General features: G+C 38.9%; 1 protein-coding gene across 2 annotated transcripts; it reads left to right on the top strand.

Annotated features, from left to right (window-relative positions):
* Positions 1 to 12,995: 12,995 nt before the first annotated feature.
* Positions 12,996 to 15,568, top strand: LOC113332373 (F-box/kelch-repeat protein At3g23880-like). Of its 2 annotated transcripts, XM_026578920.1 has the most exons (3): positions 12,996 to 13,668; positions 14,060 to 14,135; positions 14,301 to 15,568. In XM_026578920.1, the coding sequence occupies exons 2-3, from the start codon at positions 14,062 to 14,064 to the stop codon at positions 15,337 to 15,339; spliced, it is 1,113 nt and encodes a 370-aa protein (XP_026434705.1). In that variant the 5' UTR covers positions 12,996 to 13,668; positions 14,060 to 14,061; the 3' UTR covers positions 15,340 to 15,568. The 2 variants fall into 2 exon arrangements, with proteins under 2 accessions (XP_026434705.1, XP_026434704.1); XM_026578919.1 differs by having other exon boundaries at positions 14,060 to 15,568.
* Positions 15,569 to 18,299: the final 2,731 nt, after the last annotated feature.

Genomic DNA, 18,299 nt, shown 5'->3' on the forward strand with positions numbered 1-18,299 from the left:
AGTTGCATTTTCCAACACTTCTTGAGAGAGCTTGGGATTCTGGTGTGGTTTCTTCAATAGGAAAAAGTCGTTTGCCAGACACAACGTGATTAAGGGCTGCGAATATATCTTGATGCTGCGCCTTGGAGAAATAGAGAATTTCGCATACATGCTGCATCATGGATTGCACGGTTTTGTGAACAGAGTCCCCAGAGAGCATGCAACTCCTGACTGGAAGAGGATCTCTATGAACTCCCTCATTGCCCAGTTGAAGTTCCCCTGCCTCTATCTTTTCTTTGAAGATACGCTTTAATCTATTGCAGTCACTGGCGGGTGATGGACAAACATGTGGTAGCGGCAATACTTAGGGCTTGCCATTTCCTCTTCAGTTGATGGGCGCCTGATAGGAGGCAGCTTGATGGCGCCATCTTGGATCCATGCTTCCAAGATTTCAATTACTTATTCGATTGGGAACGGGAAATCTAAGGCCTTTTCTCCGGCTTCTTGATGCTGCGCAGGAGCCTTAGCTGCGGTCTTTCGCGGTGGAGACACCTGATGTACTGGCATTGCGCGCTTGGATTGTTGTTCTTCCGCTGGAGCATTCCTTTTTCCTATTTTACTTACCACGCTCACAGAGGGTCCAGTGTTATATTGCTTATTTATGAGACGTCTATTTCCTCGATTTTCGCGTGCGTCTTCAACCTTGGCTGGCCGGGTTCTTTCCAACAATGCCGGTGCTGTTGTGGCCGACCGTTTAGCAGCCTCATGAAGTTCAGAGAATGTCTGGAATCGCAGATTCTCCAGTAAGGCGCGGTAGATAGGAACCATGCCGTTGATGCAAGAATCCACTAATTGTTGTTCGGTCACATTTGGGTCGTGACAATCTAGCGCTTGAATTCTGAATCTTTTGACATAATCATTTGGATGTTCATTGTTTCGTTGAAACATCCTTCTTAAATCTGAGAAGGTAATTTGCTCAGACACAAAGAAGTACTTTTTGTAGAAAGTCGTGACCATGTCACCCCAGTTGGATATGCTATTTGGTGCAAGGTTGTTGTATACCACGTTTATTCTCTTCCGGTAAGTGACTTCGAAAACTCTTTCAAATGGAGATCATGATTGTATTCGTGCTCGCCCAAGGATTCCAAAAATCGAGAGACATGTTCACGCGCATTTCCGGTGCCGTCATACAGGGAGAATTGAGGAGAAGAGTGTCCTCTCGGAAGAGGAATTCTTTGTACTTCAGGAGGATACAGAGGTTGATGTTGATGCATGTCCGCAGAATCGCTTTTGTCTCAGTTTCGAAGAAGTCGTTCCAAATCTTCTCGTGTGATAAAATTGGATGTTTGATTCCTCTCTGCTGGAGCTCCTGAACGAGCCTCTTCATCTACAAAGGTGCACCCTGCTGAGTTATCGGCACTAGGAGTATTGAAGGTGTTCCTCGTTGGCTCTGGTTGGCGTGATGCCTGTGGTAGCCGTTCCGTTAGCGTCTTGAGAAAAATAAACACTTCTTTCTGAGTCGAAGCCATGTACGTCTGAGCTCTAGCGAGAACCTCCTGTCTTTCCATCAAATCAGCAATGGTAATATGGGATCAGCTTCCTATGGCTCCCCCAGAATCTCGTCCTGATGGTGGAGTAGCAGCAGCTCTGGTGACGGTTGGAGGTGTCACACTTGAAGAAACGTTGGGGGTGGCGGCAGCGGCCCTGGCTATGGTGAACGGAGGTGTAGCGCCTGAAGGGACGCTTTCCGCGCCGCTGGTGTTGATAGGTGGCGTATTAATGCCACTGGAAGGAATGTTAATACCGAGTGTATTTTCAACGCTAGTGTTTTCAGGGTTTGTTGCTGATCCGGACCTGAGTTCTACCATCTTGAGACCGGGATTGAAAAATGAAATTGGAAAATAAAAATTGATATTGCAACCGAGAGATTAATCTCCCACTATGGTCGCCAATTGTTTGTGGGTGAAAATTGTTTCTGCTGATTTTGGTAATTTTGGGTGTGTGGATGAGAAACGAATCTAAACCCTAGACAATGCACTACATGGGAGTACTTTTGATTCGAGAGATAAATCTGTACAATCCTGGACTAAACCAAGAAATGGTCGTTCCAGGCTTGCTTCGGTCACAAAGTGAAGGATAAGGGTTGGTCTTAGGGAGGGAAGCGAAGAGAGTGTTGAGACCATAATGGTTAATTCTGAAGATGTGGCTTGTTTTATGACTTGTATCAGAAAGTGGAACTGGCTTGCAGAGTGAGAAGCTATCAGTTATTGGTGATTTCTGGATACTATGTTGTTGCCGACCAAAAACTTGTTCTTTGGTGGAAATAGGTGAAGCCTACTAATAAAAGTCATATTGAAACGTACTCTGGTCTTGTAGGAAGTGGGAACGATTGGGTGGTGGAAGAGTGGAGTAACGTTTAACCGTCAGAAACCCATGCTTCCATGATGAAGAAAGTGGATCCGTTTACACCCGTTACTTCTTGCCGCCACTAATTGCCCCGCTTCATGACACTTTCTTATAACAGACGTATTGCACGCCGCATGCTGTAAACCGCCAGACCAATACCCTGATGAGTATCCCCCAGTTTGTGACATGTTTGATGTCTCGAGTGTTTTCGTGGAAAACGTTTAGCAGGTTGCTATGTGTGGCAAGTCAAAGTCAAGAGTCTTGCCACAGGAAAATAGCATGTGATGCTATTAGGCACGTCTTGGCTGGTCTCCTAAAACTTTCCGCAAGTTTGTCAGTTCGGTGGCGAACTTGGACGGCTGAGATTGCATCTCATGAGGAAGGGTAGCCGTTGATTATGGATACCTTGTGTTGGCGCCTGATAATGGCGCAGTGGCGTTTTGGTGTACACCCGTGCCAATGTGGCACGGCTGGCATGGCTCGTGCATGCCAGTGGCACGGTGGTGTAAGTGGAGCTTGGCGTAGCCATGACCACTAGATTTAAGCAGTTGGTCGCCTGAAGCTTGCCACAAGTCTGTCAGTTCAGTGGCGAACTTGGACGGCTGAGATTGCATCTCATGAGAAAGGATGGCCATTGATTATGGCCATATCTTGTCGTATAGCAAAGTGGCGCCATTGGCATAGTGGCGCCTGGCGTAGCCATGACATAGCGGCATGTCAGTGGCGTAATCGTGGCAGCTGTTTTGGCATATTGGTGTTAGACCCAAATATGGCTCTGGCAACATTGGCCCTTTTTTTAAGTTAATCTTGAGGTCTTAGGAGAGTCACTGGACCCAGTTGGCATGACAACTTTTAGCTAAATTAGGGTTTGGCGCATCGCAACTTTATTTAGCACGTGCGGCATGACTTTGACATGGTGGTGTGGCTGGCATAGCTGGCACATGCCAGTGGCACGAAGTAGCGCCTGGCGTAGCCATGGACGTTAGACTTTGGCACATCGGTGTTAGACCTAAATGTGGCGTGGCAACATTGGCCCTGTTGCCACATCAATCCCGACGCTCCTGGAAACGTTACTTGGCTTGGTTGGCGTAAAAACTTTGCCCAAATTAGGGTTTGGCATGTCGAAACCCTAATTGGTGCGTGTGGCATACGGTCGCGGCATGGCGACACTTTTTGTGCAAACGGTGCCATACCTAAGACAAAGGAACTATGGCGAGGCCATAGAGTGGAAACGACCACATGAGTAAGGATTGCCGTGGGTGGCTATGATATGGCGCCATTCCTAGGGCTTCCTGGGTCCCACACGCCTCGTGGCATGTTGTGGGGCCTAAGTGGCATAATTTGTGCTGCAACCGGAAATTAGGGTTTTGGCTAATGCATGGTCGTGATTCTGACTAGAAAACCCTAATTTGAGCTTATCATGGCGTTGGCCCCGAACAGGAGGTAGGCTAGCACGTAGGGCGCTATTTATGGCGCGTTGGCATGTTTGGCGTATTTTGGCAGGTTTGGTTGCCGTTAGCATGTTGGCGCGGTTTTAGGAAGCCAACATGGTATGGCGACATCTTGACACCTCTTTTAAAGCTGTGGCATGTTTAGAGAAACCTGATTGGTTGAAAAAGGGAAGGCCGGCCAAACATGGTGTGGCCATACTTCCAGCGTGAGTGTGGCGGATTTTGAGCGACCTGATTGGTCGATGGAAACTGGGGATGGCAGGTGTGGTCCCAACCATAATTGGTGTGAGCGTGGCGTTTTTAGAGCGATCTGATTGGTCGACGGAAACTGCGGCCGGCAGGTATGGGCCCAACCACAACTGGTGTGAGCGTGGCGGTTTTAGAGCAGCCTGATTGGTCGAGGGAAGTAGAGCCGGTTTAGGATGGGGGTGTGGCCAATGGCAAGTGGCGCCGGCTGGCCTACAGAATGGCCACGCCTCCCTTTGTTGTCCTGTGGCTCCTTGTTTTCTTATTTTTGGCAAGGTTTTGCACCTACTAATCCATGGCGGATTAATTACCTAGTTTTCCTAGGCTTAAATTTCGACAGGAAAGGTCTGATATACTGCGCAAGGCGCAAAATCCTAACTTTTGCAAATTAGTCAGGGTAATCGATTGAATTCTATGTGTTGACACAAAGTTTTTTTAAGTTCATTCCCAGAGAGCAACATGCTTTCTGATTGAATACCTTATGCAAAGACCTTATCCTTGATATTTGGAAATTCGTGTCACTCTGCTGCGAGTGAACACAAATTGTCATGCCATATCAACATTAAGGGTTCAGCCGGGGAACATAACACAAAAAGTATTCAAAGAAACTTATATTAAGTGAATATAGGCAAGGCGCAATAAATATGCCAGTGGAGAGGTTAACACTCATGGCTCTGTTTCCTTGCAGAGTGACGTCACATCATATGCAAGGTTTTATAATTTTAACCCTAAGATAAAAACCACCATCAACACCAAGGTAGCATTGATTGCAAACCCGGATTTGAAGAATATATAAAGGACAACTCCAGCAACTGGGAAAACTAATCCCCACACCTCCTGTGTGATACTAGTTGTATAAGATAAAGTCGATTCTCCTTTAATCTTAGGTTTCTACCAAGACTCTGTAGGTTAACGACTTGAAGATTTCGTTGGGATTGTGAAGCCATACCCTACTATTTTCTCTGTAGTTGCGTGATCTGATCTTACTGTTTCTATCGTGTTGAGTTCAATTGTAAAATTGGCTCGATATTAATTTCTACGATAGGCAAGATAGAAAAGTAGTCACAAACATCTTCGTCTCATCGTTTGTGATTCCACAAAATCTTGTTTCGCTAGTCGATTAAGATTATTGTGAGGTGATTGATATTTCTAATCTGTTCTTCGGGAATATAAGTCCGGTATATCAATTGGTTCCTGTTCACCTTGATTTTTCAAAATATAGAACAAAACTCGTTGGTATTTCTATGGGAGACAGATTTATCTATTCTTGTATATTTTTCTGTGTGATATAGATTTGTTTATTAAAGTCTTCGACTTTGAGTCGTAGCATCTCTTATTTGTGGGTGAGATCAGCTAAGGGAATCAAGTGCGTAGTATCCTGTTGGGATCAAAGACGTAAGGAGCGCAACTGTACTTTGGATCAGTGTGAGCTTGATTGGGGTTCAACTACAGTCCAGACCGAAGTTAGCTTGTAGTAGGCTAGTGTCTGTAGCGGCTTAATAGGCTCGAGGTTTTTCTGCATTTGCAGTTTCCTCGTTAACAAAACTTATGGTGTCTGTGTTATTTCATTTCCGCATTATATTTTGTTATATAATTGAGATATCACAGGTTGTGTGTTGAATCGATCAATTGGTAAATCCAACATTTGGTTGTTGATTCTAATTGATTGATCCTTGAACATTGGTCTTTGGTACCGTTCAAGTTAATTTCTCTTGTATTCAATTAGACTCACAGATTGCTATTTTCTTGAGTAAGTATTGAATCGAGAAATTGAGATATAACTCCTTAATATACTTTTTTTAAGATTGAGTCTGACTGTCTAGTTGGTTCTCTTGAAAGTATATTGAAGTTAGTCCATACAGATTTCTAAGCGAAATATTGGGTGAGGTTGTTAGACACCCACTTTTTCAGAGCGCACCTTAGATCTTACAGAGATCTTACAGAATAAGGGAGTTTTCTGATTTCTACCTTAACAAGAACTCCATGTTCAGGGATTGTAGATGGAGGGTGTGTTTCAGAGACCCTACCTAGCTTTTTACAGATCCTAGCAACAATGCAATCATAATAATAAAAACTTTTGAGATTTAGAAGTTGGACCCAAATCGAGAAGAATCTTAAAGAATGTCTTTCGATCGATCCATCCGAAAAAATGGCACGCATACACTAGTGGAAAATCGGGTTTCTAGGACTCACATCTGAGACCCTCATTGACAGTAGTGGACCTTTGACCGAACATAGCGGTCTCTGATATAATAAAAACACGGAAAAATTCGAAGATGCTTAATAGCCGTCTCTGAAATGTTACTATTTTGCCCTAAATCTGCTACCGATCCCACGACCCATAAAAACCGATTGAGATGTGATAATATTTTATTATTTGACCGAGGATATAAATACCTCTTTCTCTCTCCCCATTTTTAATCTCTCACTTTCTCTTTTTCTTCTTCTGTTTTCTCGGCCTCTTATGTCTTATCCATATCTTCTTCATCCACTTCATCCACCAAACTAATAAAAAACCCGAGAAGAAATCAATTAAATCTCTCTCGATCTCTTATCCATCTTCTTCATCCACCAAATCGAAACTGAAAAGAAAACCCAGAAGAAATCAATTAAATCATCTGCTCTCTCGGTCTCTTATCCATCTTCTTCATCGACCAAATCGATACTTAAAAAAACCCAGAAGAAATCAATTAAATCATTGCTCTTAAACCCTGAGTTTGTTTCTATAAATTAAAAGAAACACCCATTTCCCAGTTTGATTAAATCATGGGGTTTGTTTCTATAAATTTCTTCTAGTAATTAGGGTTTACTGTTTGATTTTTCTTCAATTTTTTTCTTGTTCCTTTTGTTTGTTCATAAGGTTATTTTTTTTGTTCCTTTCATGCAGAGTATTCTCGTGATTTAATCCAAGGTCTCTTCTTTTTATTGGTAGCCATTTAGGCATTTTTCTTAATTAGTCTCAACAATTTTCGATTTATTTTGGTTTGATGAATCAAGGTTCGATTATCAACTCTACTTGTTTTGCTAATCTAGGATTTGTGATTTTGCTATAATCTCAGAAGATCTATTTGTTAGGATCTTTGTTGGATTCAATATCTAGTTGAAGTATTCCTTTTCCCTCGATTTTATACACAAAAAATTGGTAAAAGATTTTATTTATTTTTGAATTTTTTTTACCTTTAATGTCCATTGGGTGTTTGGAGTTATGGGTCTGATATTGGATTCCTAACAAGGAGGTTTTATTCCAAATTGTTTTTATCTCACTGATTGGATGTCCCCTGTTTAGTTGTTTTTCATTGATCTCTGGATTGTTTTAATTTTGAATCGCTAATTAAACTTTTGGGGGTTATGGCATAAACATGTAAGTTTTTTTATCTCAATTTTAATTTCAATTTGAATCTCATTGGAAAATTTTGATTCAAGAATGTTAAATGGAAAAGTGCTTGGTTTGATTGATTTTAATAGTTAATTTGTTTTTCTACTTGATGCATGATCTTGGTTTTGAAGCTAGAGACCCTATACAACCAGGGTAAATACTATGATCTGCTGGTATGCTATGTTTAATGGAAAAGTGCTCGGTTTGCTTCAAGAATGTTAAATGAAAAAGTGCTTGGTTTGCTTGATTTTAATAGTTAATTTGCTTTTCTACTTGATGCAGGTGCTTGGTTTTGAAGATGGAAAACCCTACGCATCCAGGGTAAATACTATGATCTGCCCGTATGCCTATGTTTATTGTACTTTAATTTCTATGAGTTATGCATTGCTCGATTTGTTGCTTTGATCGATGAGGGTATATATTTGTTGTTGATGAAGTTATTAGAAACCAGTTACTGAAATACTTAAGGGCCCAATTTTGATTAGCAAGAAATGGTTGAAGGTGCTATTACTTATGGATTCTAGTTGATAATGATTCCGAACATTTCCCTGTCCAATTAATTGCATTTCTCTTGTAAACTCATTTCAAAGAATTGATTCTTCCATATTCAAGGGATTAATAGTTTTGAGTCTTTGGACAAATTTTATATTTGGTCTTGTGTTAGTTGCGGACGTCTAGTTTGTCTCATGTACTGAGAAACACTTCCTTTTTTTTTGGTAGATCTGATTTTTCTGTTCTTATGACCTTGTGTTTGGCAACAGAGTCATGCCGACAACATGTTTGACAAAATTTCTAAGTAAAAATGGGGTGTTGATGAATAGAAATTTACTATATTATCTTTCTAATGACTTGAGACATTAAGCGCCATCTTTGTTTGGTTGTACTGGAAAGAGTGAGTAATATATTGAAGAAATATGTATATTTCTTTTTCATGTCTCCTTTTATTTATCTTCTCTCAATAAACTTTTGGATGTTGACTTGCATGTTGAGACTGGCAATAATTTAGACAGTTTATAATTGATAGAATGGGTCGAACCTTTTAAATTTTAGATTTTTGACACGTGCACTCATTTTCATTTCACTTTAAGTGGGAATGTTGGTTCCTATGGTAGTTTTTGTTGGAGGTAAATCAACAAGTTTATTCATGAAATCCAACCTAAATGACTCCATAAGGGGAAATTAGCAAGTTTATTCATGAAATCCAACCTAAATGACTCCATAAGGTCGTGTGTCCGTTAATATGTTGGGTGTATGCAAACTGATCCACTATACACATCTATCATATGTTTAGGACTGAGCACCCACTAAATTTCCTATTTATTTCTCTATTTCTCTCATATACTGCACTAATCACTTGAGGTTTATTATCCACGCAGTCAGTTGCTAAGTTACTAAATTGATTATGAACTTTCCCCTAACCCTTTGAAATCTCAACATATATGTACCATTAACCATGTGATGCTAGATAGAATGTCATAGATTATATTTTCGTGAGAGAGTTTTCTAAGGAATGTCATAGCTTATATTTTCTTGAGAGAGTTTTCTAAGTTTAGTGTAAAATCCATGGCATGTTGGTATTTTTAGAGTAACTTCATGTCACATTAGTGGTTTCCAAATAATTACGGATAGCTCGTCTCTCTAAATTTTAAATTTTAGATTATCAATTTATTTGGTTTTTATCAGTCCTCTCGACTTTCTCACGGTTCATTCATATACCTCTGTATTTATGTTCTCGTGAATTCCTCGATTGTGTGATAGACTTGAAAACATAATAAACTTGGGTTAGCGCATTAGTTGTGGAGACTAGAGTGGTCTGTTAGCTACGATTTGGGATTGGTATAAAATTATACTATAATGCGCCCCATATGTGAAACTTGCAATCTTAAGTAGTCTGTCAACTCATTATTGCGTATTTCGCTCCTCTTAGAAAAAGATATCATAATTTTATTATTCAGACTTGGTATTTGATTGAATGGTTGTGCTGACGGTGGATTAAGATTGTTTCCAATATACATTGTTACCCTTTTTTGACTTAAACATCTTGTTGTTGCAGGTTGGTTTGTGATGACATACGTGGATTAAGATTATTGTTGCCCGACACCTTATAATTCCATTGGTGGAAATCATGTAACTCCCCTGCACACATGTGAGTTGACGACATACCCTGAACCTCCTTTATGATTTGATTTTGTTACTTATTTGGGTCAGATAGCAGGCTGAATCTTGGGTTATAATCTGCACCTTTTATATTCCACTATATATATAACCTGTTGGTTGTTGATACGATTTTGAACATTATTCCCCTGTGATATTAGTATTTGCATACCAAATGCATTACACAATAGTAATTCCCTTTTAGTCCTTTTCTTTTCTTGAATTCCATGCTTTCTTCATTTATGTTTTCACTCTGGTTGCATGATTGTATACCTGCTACTGATGAGCCAACTGCTGTTTAAATGACCTAGATCTAGGTTTAACCTCTAAAATTACCTCACACGTGAACCAGTGATAAGTCATTGTGTTGTTGTTGATTTTCTTTGCAGGAACGAGGATCCTTGTCGTATGTGAACCAGTGACACAACACATGGATGCTCTACTTGATATCATTTATGAAGTATTGGCTAAGTTCATCGTCATGGGAGGAACATATCGTTTTGTTGTTTAACATGTTGTTGGTAGCTTATTGTCTATTAGTTCAGAATCTTGTTGTTAGAACTTACTAGCTAGCTAGGATGGTGTATTCTTCTGAATCAGAATTTCATATTTTTTGTGTAATTTTAAACCCAATGGAAATGAATGAATGAATGTGGAATTCTCAAGTTTGAGTTTAAATTTGAATTTTAGCTTGGGTTCTATTTGAGTTTAATTTGAGTTCTATTTGACTTGACTATGACTTGAGTTTAATTCAATTTGACTTGACTTTGGTGTAGTCAGATCATTTCAGATTCAGCCATTCAGGCATTTTAGCAAATCTGAATCTATATTTTTTTTTATATTATAATTTAAATCTGAGACTCACGGCTCAGGGTCTGTACCACGAAATCCTTAAAACCGGTCGTTATTCTGAAACCCACCGCTACAAAAAAAAGACCCTTTATCAACGACCCCATCAGAGACGGTTAAAATTAGTCGTATAAATCGTAGATATGACCTGTCCGGACGGTCGCGGAACTTCTGTTTTCCACTAGTGATAGGAAATGCATCACCATACACCTGCCAAGGTTTATTGGACAGGATCAAAGCAATATGTTCTCTCTGATGAAACTCTATTAAAAACAGATTAACATAAATAAATGATATTTTTAATTTAATCCTAGGTCCCCATATATATTTTAAAGCATATGCAATCCTTATCATAAAAACAAGTAGAAAAAACTCTGCCAACTAAAGAATTTTCACAGTTTGCATTAACATCTTCAAGGATCAAAGGAAACAAAGGCGACTGAGGAAAATCACTTTTGGTAGTTTGGGGGCCATCGGAATTAGTTGGGGGCCATGCACTAGAGGACAAAAAAGGTCACCAAAACCTAATTTGGGTCACCCCTTGTAAAAATATTTTTTAAATGGCTAAAATGCCTTTAAATGATTAGTTTTAAAATTTAATTATTTAGTGATAATCTTAATTAATTAGTGATAATCTTACTTAATTAGAGTTTAATTTTTTTTTCCAGATTTTTTGTCTGCGATTTTTTGTCTAACTTTTTTTTTTGCCCAGATAGTATGAAAAATCGTCAAGGTATTAAAAATTTTCATTGACGATCCTCAACAGTCGTTAATGTTTAGACTGTTTAAGTGACGACTCTAAACTGTCGAAGATTCATTAATGGCGGAAATGTACGACAGTTTTGGGTCGTCATAAAAATGATCAATTCCCTGACGACCCTTTGGAAGGGTCGTTACTGTTTTGATTACGTATTTGACGACTTAAACAGTCGTTAATGTTTTAGAAATGTCGTTATAGACTGTCGTTAATCTCTAAAAAGAATCGTTAGTGTATGATAGTTTAGAGTCGTTATTGTTTTGATCATGATGTATATGACGACCCTAAACTGTCGTTAATATCGGTGGTCGTTACTGAGGGTCATTACTTGAAAAAAAAATATTAATCAAGGATAAAATAGTATATGCATCTTCCAATTTTTACACCCCTGAAAAATTTGGGGGGCAAACAAAATTCCATGACCTCCCATTAGAAGTTATGATCCCCAATTAAACTAGGCAAATCACCAGTAGATGCACGGAAAATAATTTCAGAGACATTATTTGGTAGTAATCCAACATGACGGATTCTGAATGGGTAAATTTATTTAATGAAAGCTAGTCTAGAGGATGGATACAAGAAGTAAATGAGCAGCACAAAATAACAGATGAAAACCAAAGGTAAAAAAAAACAGTGGATTGAATAATAAAGAGTAGATCACATGCAAGAGAAATGAATGCAAAATGAACCGGTGTAATGAAAGCAGTGAATAGAAAACGTATAAATAGGGTAATCAAAAACTAAAATACTCACTGGATGGACCAGCGGATAAAGAGTGAAGAAGTCCCCTGCTAATAGCATGATTGCTAAAGGCTGATACCGCGATTGTTAAAGACGAGTACCAATCAAGGATCCAACGGCCAGGATTATTTTGTCGCATATGGTTTGGTACCCGTCCCGCTAATAACGTCACCCGCCTTTAGCAATCGTGTACTAATGGAGGGATGGTGCAATGGTTTGGCCGAAAGAAGCTATGGGTTAAGAAAGTACATGGGTAACCGTAATAATCAAGTATACGAAAAGACAAAAAATCAATTTGTAATTGAAAACGAACTTGAAAAAAAAGCATAAATTGAAAAGGAGCAGTTCTAAGATCTAACCAGTGTTAGAAACTAACCTTTCTCGACCTAATGCAAAAGCGCCCTTTCAAAAGAAACTGCCAGCGAAAACAATAAAACCATGACCAAAGTAATTTGACTAGTTTTGACTAAAAGGAAAGAAACAGATACTAGAGGAATGACCACATTGACCAGTGTCGAAACCCTCCCCGTCCATACTCATCAGAAGGAGTCGGAAAAATCATGGCTGCTAATGGGGGTGCTTGATTACTGAGAAAGGTACCAAAATACATATAGAAAAAAATAAATAAAAATAGTCCTCTGTTCTATATGAGTTTTGGTACTCTCCATAGTAATTCTAACACCCCATTAGCATTGTTGGGAGAAATGATAAGATGAAAACAAATTTAACCAGTTTCAAATTTATAATACTTCTCCAAAATAAGTCGGAGTGGAGAGACATGACATAAGTAAAGGGACTAGACGCGATAAAGCATTTAGACGAAAGCTAGGGCTCCCCCCTAATATCATTAAAAACATGACGATATAAAAGGTAAGGGCATTGATCGAAATCAAAATAGAGTGTTGACCAGAGTCAATAATCCAAAGTAGTAAGTCAACAATAGGGGATGGAGTATAGATGTTGACCAGGGTCAAGTATCTATAGCCCCAGACAGAACCACCAGAGATTGATCTTTAAAAAAAAAAAGACAGAACCACCAGAGATAAATTTGAGGTTTAAATTTTGTTTTCATCTGCGATGGGTCTGGAGAAGATGAAATTGGAGAGGTAACTTCAGAGACTAGTAGTCTTCCGGTGGAATTTGTTGATCTTTCTTGTTTGTTTTTCGTACTCAGTTGTGTCTCTGCTTAGTTGAAGCGTGTGAAAAAGAGAGCTGATGATGAAGTTGAAGATTTCAAAGGAATTGGAGGTTCAAGGAAGAGAATTGCTGAATGAGAAGGTTGAATTGGGGTGAGAATTGGATAATTGTAGAACCCATTGTTAGAGGGTATAGATTGAGATAGCAGATTAGATTATCTGATTATGAGTCTAGAGATGGAAATGGATCATAGGGAGAAGAGGAGTATTGGAAGATGGAGAGTGAGGAGAAGGAGAAGAGCGTGAGACTAAGTAAGGAGATTGAGGATTCTGAGTGTAGGAAGAAGAGAGCTGGGGATTTGAAGGTCAATTGTAATGAATTGGATGTTCAGAGTTTCTGAATGATAATGATTTAAAAGATTTGTAGAAGCAAGAGTCATAGTTTGTTGGTGCAGCTTAATGGGAGTGTTGGGCTAGATGGGTTGATTGAGAGAGCTCCGAGGAGAACATAAACATGGAAATGGATCACATTTTGAAGTTTTCATAAAAATGGCGAAAACAATGTTACTCAAGGTAGAGTATAATTTGTGTTATTGGTTGTTGCTTTCTGTATGTTTTTAGTTTCCCATTTGGGTTTATTGTTTTTCATGTTAGGGTCATGATTATGCACATCCATGAGTAGTTTTCTTTGCTGTCTTGTAATAAACAATAATTCATTCTTGGTGGGTGAGAGATCGTGCCAAGAGAAAACCATTGCTTAAATTGATTAAATATCTTAGGATTTCTCCTTTTATTGACTTTTTTTCCCTCTGTGAATTGTCCCAACAACTTGACCATTGCAGGTACTGTGTTCTGGTTGAAATCAATGAATTAGAGCTTAAAAATTCTTGTTTTTTTTTTATCAGATCTCTCTAGTAAGTATAGTGCTGAAAACTTATTTGATTTGATTTTGTTTTATATGCAGGAATGGTGAAATTGCCAATAGAGATCTTATCGGACATCCTGATTCGGTTGCCTGTAAAGTCAATTGCACGATTCAGGTGTGTAAACAATGAGTGGCACATTTTATTGAAAAGCTCTAAATTTCTTAAAACACAGTACCAGCATGCTGTTGAAATTGGCAAATTTAATCTCATACTTCGTAGTTATAGCAATATAGATACCTTAAGTTATGATCCATTATCATTTACATGTGAGGAATCCAGTCATGTCATTTGCCCAATGGAATCTCTTGAGATGGGAATTGAGTTTCTTGGATGTTGCAATGGCTTAGTTTTGTCAAGGCATATTAGTAAGTCCCAGTCGTGTGTTCTTATGCTGTGGAACCCATGTACCAATGAATGTAAGAGAGTACCAAACCCACCTGGTGCATCAAAGGATCAAGACAGGATTTATGTGGAGTATGGATTTGGCTATGATTACCAAATTCAAGATTTTAAAGTGGTGCGTCTGGCGGAGTCTCTTGAGAAAAATTGGTGTAAGGTTCATGTCTATACCCTTAAATCAAATTCATGGAGAGGAATTGATGGCGTCGAGATGGATGACTTTGATGATACAGGAATGTTTGATATGGCTCGCTTGCCTGTAAATGGGTCTCTTCATTGGATAGTATATGCGGAAGGAAGTGAATTCAGAAATGACCACTTTATTCTTTGTTTTGATATTGAGAAAGAGGAGTTCGATAAGAGGCCACTGCCTATCCTTGAAGTAGCTGCCGAACCATTTTTGTGCGTCTTAGGAGGGTCGCTTACCTTATCGTCTTATGATTCTGAGGTTGTAAGTGTATGGGAGTTGAAGGACAATGGAGTGAAGAAATCATGGGCCAAATTCTTCACCATTGAGCTAGAAAAACATTTTGGGGTAGTTAACAATTTTATACCCGTGCAGTCGTTAAAGAATGGGAAAATTCTGTTGGGGTTAGACCTGGATGATAATTGTTTGCATATGGTTATATATGACCCAAACCAGGATACCATTCTGGATATCCATGAGGATTCAATGGCTTCCTCTCGCAGTGTAGCTGTCTATGTGGAGAGCCTAATTTCGCTGGACACAGGTTCTTATCTTGGGCCAGCACAATGGGAAACTTCACACAAAGAAGATGAGGATGACTCTAAAGAAGATGATGATGAGGAGGAGGAGGAAGAGGAAGAGGAGGATGGCGACGATGGTACGGAAGACGGTGAGAGTCTTTGTGACGAAGAAGAAGATATTGAGAACGAGAAGAAAAACAAGTCAATGTAAGGGTGTTATGCGCTGTTTTCGTAGATGTTTAATCGATATGTTAAGTTGGAGTAATTCATGTGTTCTTTTTCCTTTGCAGTTTCTTGTATTTTGTTGGGTGTTTTCTCTGTTGAAAATGAATTCACTTTGTAATCTTATTTTAATCTGTTGCACAATTTTTCGCAGTCTGCAATTGCAAGTCTTGCTAATTTGCATAGACATCCAATCATGTATGACTATTATGGTCTAATGAATCTAATTTTTCCAATTTTTTTTTTCTTATGATTGTTACTATGTTGTCTTCTGACGTGTTTCCGAAGACATATTTAGTTTGTAGTTTCAAGGTGAGCACAAGGAAAGCTTGTATCGGGAAACTTATCGGCCTCATGTTTATGTTGGAGTTCGATCGAGGTATTCAAGCTAATTTGATGATTTCATAATTGTATAATTTTTCATTTTGATTGAAAGAGTTCAGTTTCAAATGATTGACAAATTGTTTTTAGGACTCCACAGTCATTAATGGCTGGATTGATGTGGATTGGTGTAAAGGATGGTAAGTATGTCATCCAACATGTTTGTGAGGATTCGGATGAGCTCAGTACATATGGCATTATAATGGACGGGACTATGGTAATCAAGTTATTGATGACCATGGAATAACCTTGACCACTAAATTTTTGAAAATGAAAGAAGATGGGAGTGGCTATATATGGTGGGGACTGGGCAGTTCGTATCGATGCACAAGTTGACAAGTAAGGTTTTTCTATCTTGTATCACTTTTTCGAGCGAAGATTGAAAATTTGATGTGTGTTAAAATATAGGACTGTAGAAAATAAGCAGCTTTATGAAATGAAACTTATAACATTTGTTCATAAGCTATGTGCATATCTCAATTCCTTCGCTTTAGTCTTCTTGGCAATTTATTTTATGAGGTATATTTACAGAGATAATCTAGATGAAGAGTTATGGGGTACTGGTCATCTTTTCTTCTACCTGGCAGAAGAAGAAGATAATACTGTTCTTGGTGTTGGCAGAGAAAAACTGGATATGCGTGATTCATCTCTTTTGCATATGGATCACACGAGGATACTGGTGGTTGGGAACTGCATATGGATCCAACAGTATGTGTTTAAATATCACTGATGATGTGTTGTCTGATTTGCCGCGTTGATGCTATTGACGAATCTGGCAAAAACAAGATACGGACCTTGAGTATGAACTTTTGCGGGATGACTTGGAAATCCATTAATCTGGTTTTAGAACACATTTTCACAATTTGGCTGAACTTGTCCAGAATGCTTATGGATCCCATGCACGTTTAATTTTCAATTTATTAAAAGCAGTGCAGCATTTATAATTGGGGTTTCTGTTAATCAACATTCTCTTCCAATGTTGCTGATAACATTCGCTTCGTCATTCCGGTAGACGTACTTTCCAGGCAACACAGGTGGGTCTACTGCAGCCAGACGCATCTGAAAACTCTCCTAATGTTCTGGTGTTTCAGGTATGCGCTTCCTTTCTAAAATTACTTGTTTTCTTCCCAATGTTCTTTCTAGGCGCATAGGCTGTGCAATATTGTTTTCATCTCATATTGATTCCTATGCCTCTTCGATTTTGGTTTACAGATTTCTGCAAAATTTCCTGTCAGAGCAGATATTGCTTTTGTATCTGGGACTGGCTTACAATGTTAATAGATGCAGAACGTGTGAAGAATATCTCAGGTCCAACATAGCTAATAGTTGTTATCCACTGTTCCTAATTCCCTTATCAGAATTGTTGTTGCGTCGTTTGTTAAGAGCAAGGGCTATGGGATAGAGTGTTTTAGCACTCTATCCCTTTCAAAATGGGTGATAGTCTGTATGATAGAGTGTAATTGCTAGTATGGCAATTGGAAGAAACAACACACTATACGGGAGTTAAACTGCCGAGTGCAACCGTTTTGGTCTCAATAGGCCAATCAACAGCCGTATAAACTACTTTCCTACTAAAACAGCAGATGAAGAGCCGTACAGTATCTTTTTACTACTCGAACAGCATATTAATAGCTGTATCAGTATCCTTTCCATACGGCTCTTAATGTGCCGTTTTAGTTCAACTTTTTCAGACGGCAAATTCGGTGCCGTATAGTGGAGACTATCATACTCCTTCACTCGGTTGAGGGTTTGATAGAGAATGGGGTGAAAGAGGGTTTCTCTCCACCGGTAGTGAAGTCAAATTTGATAAACTCATTTTGATCGAGGGGATCAACCCCACAGCCCTTGCTCTAAGCTCATTTTAAATTGACACCTTAGAAATTTGGGTTGTTGAAATAAGGTACAATTAAGGGTGTGCATGAAATCCGGAACCGCGGAATCCGCAACCGTCCACAAAATTGCGGGTAAATACCAATCCGCAATAGTCTATGGGTCGGACACGGATGAATTCTCAAATCCGCAAGGTTTAGCGGTTTGATTGCGGTTGGTTTTGTAAATCCGCAGATTCACTCGCACCGTAGAGTAGTAAGGAAATTTAATAAAATTACTAAGAATAATTATTGGAAGTTTTAGTTTTATCATCAATTTTATATGAAATTTGGGATTTGAGAGAGAGATATTTATTTCTGTTTGCTTGGCTTATTCGATGTTGTATCATTTGATGGCATTGTAATGTAGTTGTACTCATTACTCCACAGGCTTATCGCAGTATATAGAGTTCTGCTTATGCAATTACTTCACTTGCTCGTATAACTATGTTGATTAGTGGAAACTGGAATCATACTTGAGTAAGCCTATAACTATGTTGATTAGTGGAAACTGGAATCATACTGCTGCTGCATATGCAGTTAAAGTGGATAGTAAATGAGCTCAGCATAGGATGCTAACATACAGATTCCAGTTTTTCTGACACAATAAATAAGCAAGATTCCTTATTTTACTCTTGGTAATTTCTTTAATCATGTGTGTGTAATGCTTGCGTTTCTCTTTCTTTTATACATTAGTCTA

The sequence above is a fragment of the Papaver somniferum genome, unplaced genomic scaffold (genome assembly GCF_003573695.1).
Source record: "Papaver somniferum cultivar HN1 unplaced genomic scaffold, ASM357369v1 unplaced-scaffold_131, whole genome shotgun sequence".
NCBI lineage: Eukaryota > Viridiplantae > Streptophyta > Magnoliopsida > Ranunculales > Papaveraceae > Papaver > Papaver somniferum.

Excerpts from the sequence above, each read along its gene's own strand:
- LOC113332373 (XM_026578919.1), top strand. The coding sequence starts at position 14,062 with ATGGTGAAATTGCCAATAGAGATCTTATCGGACATCCTGATTCGGTTG.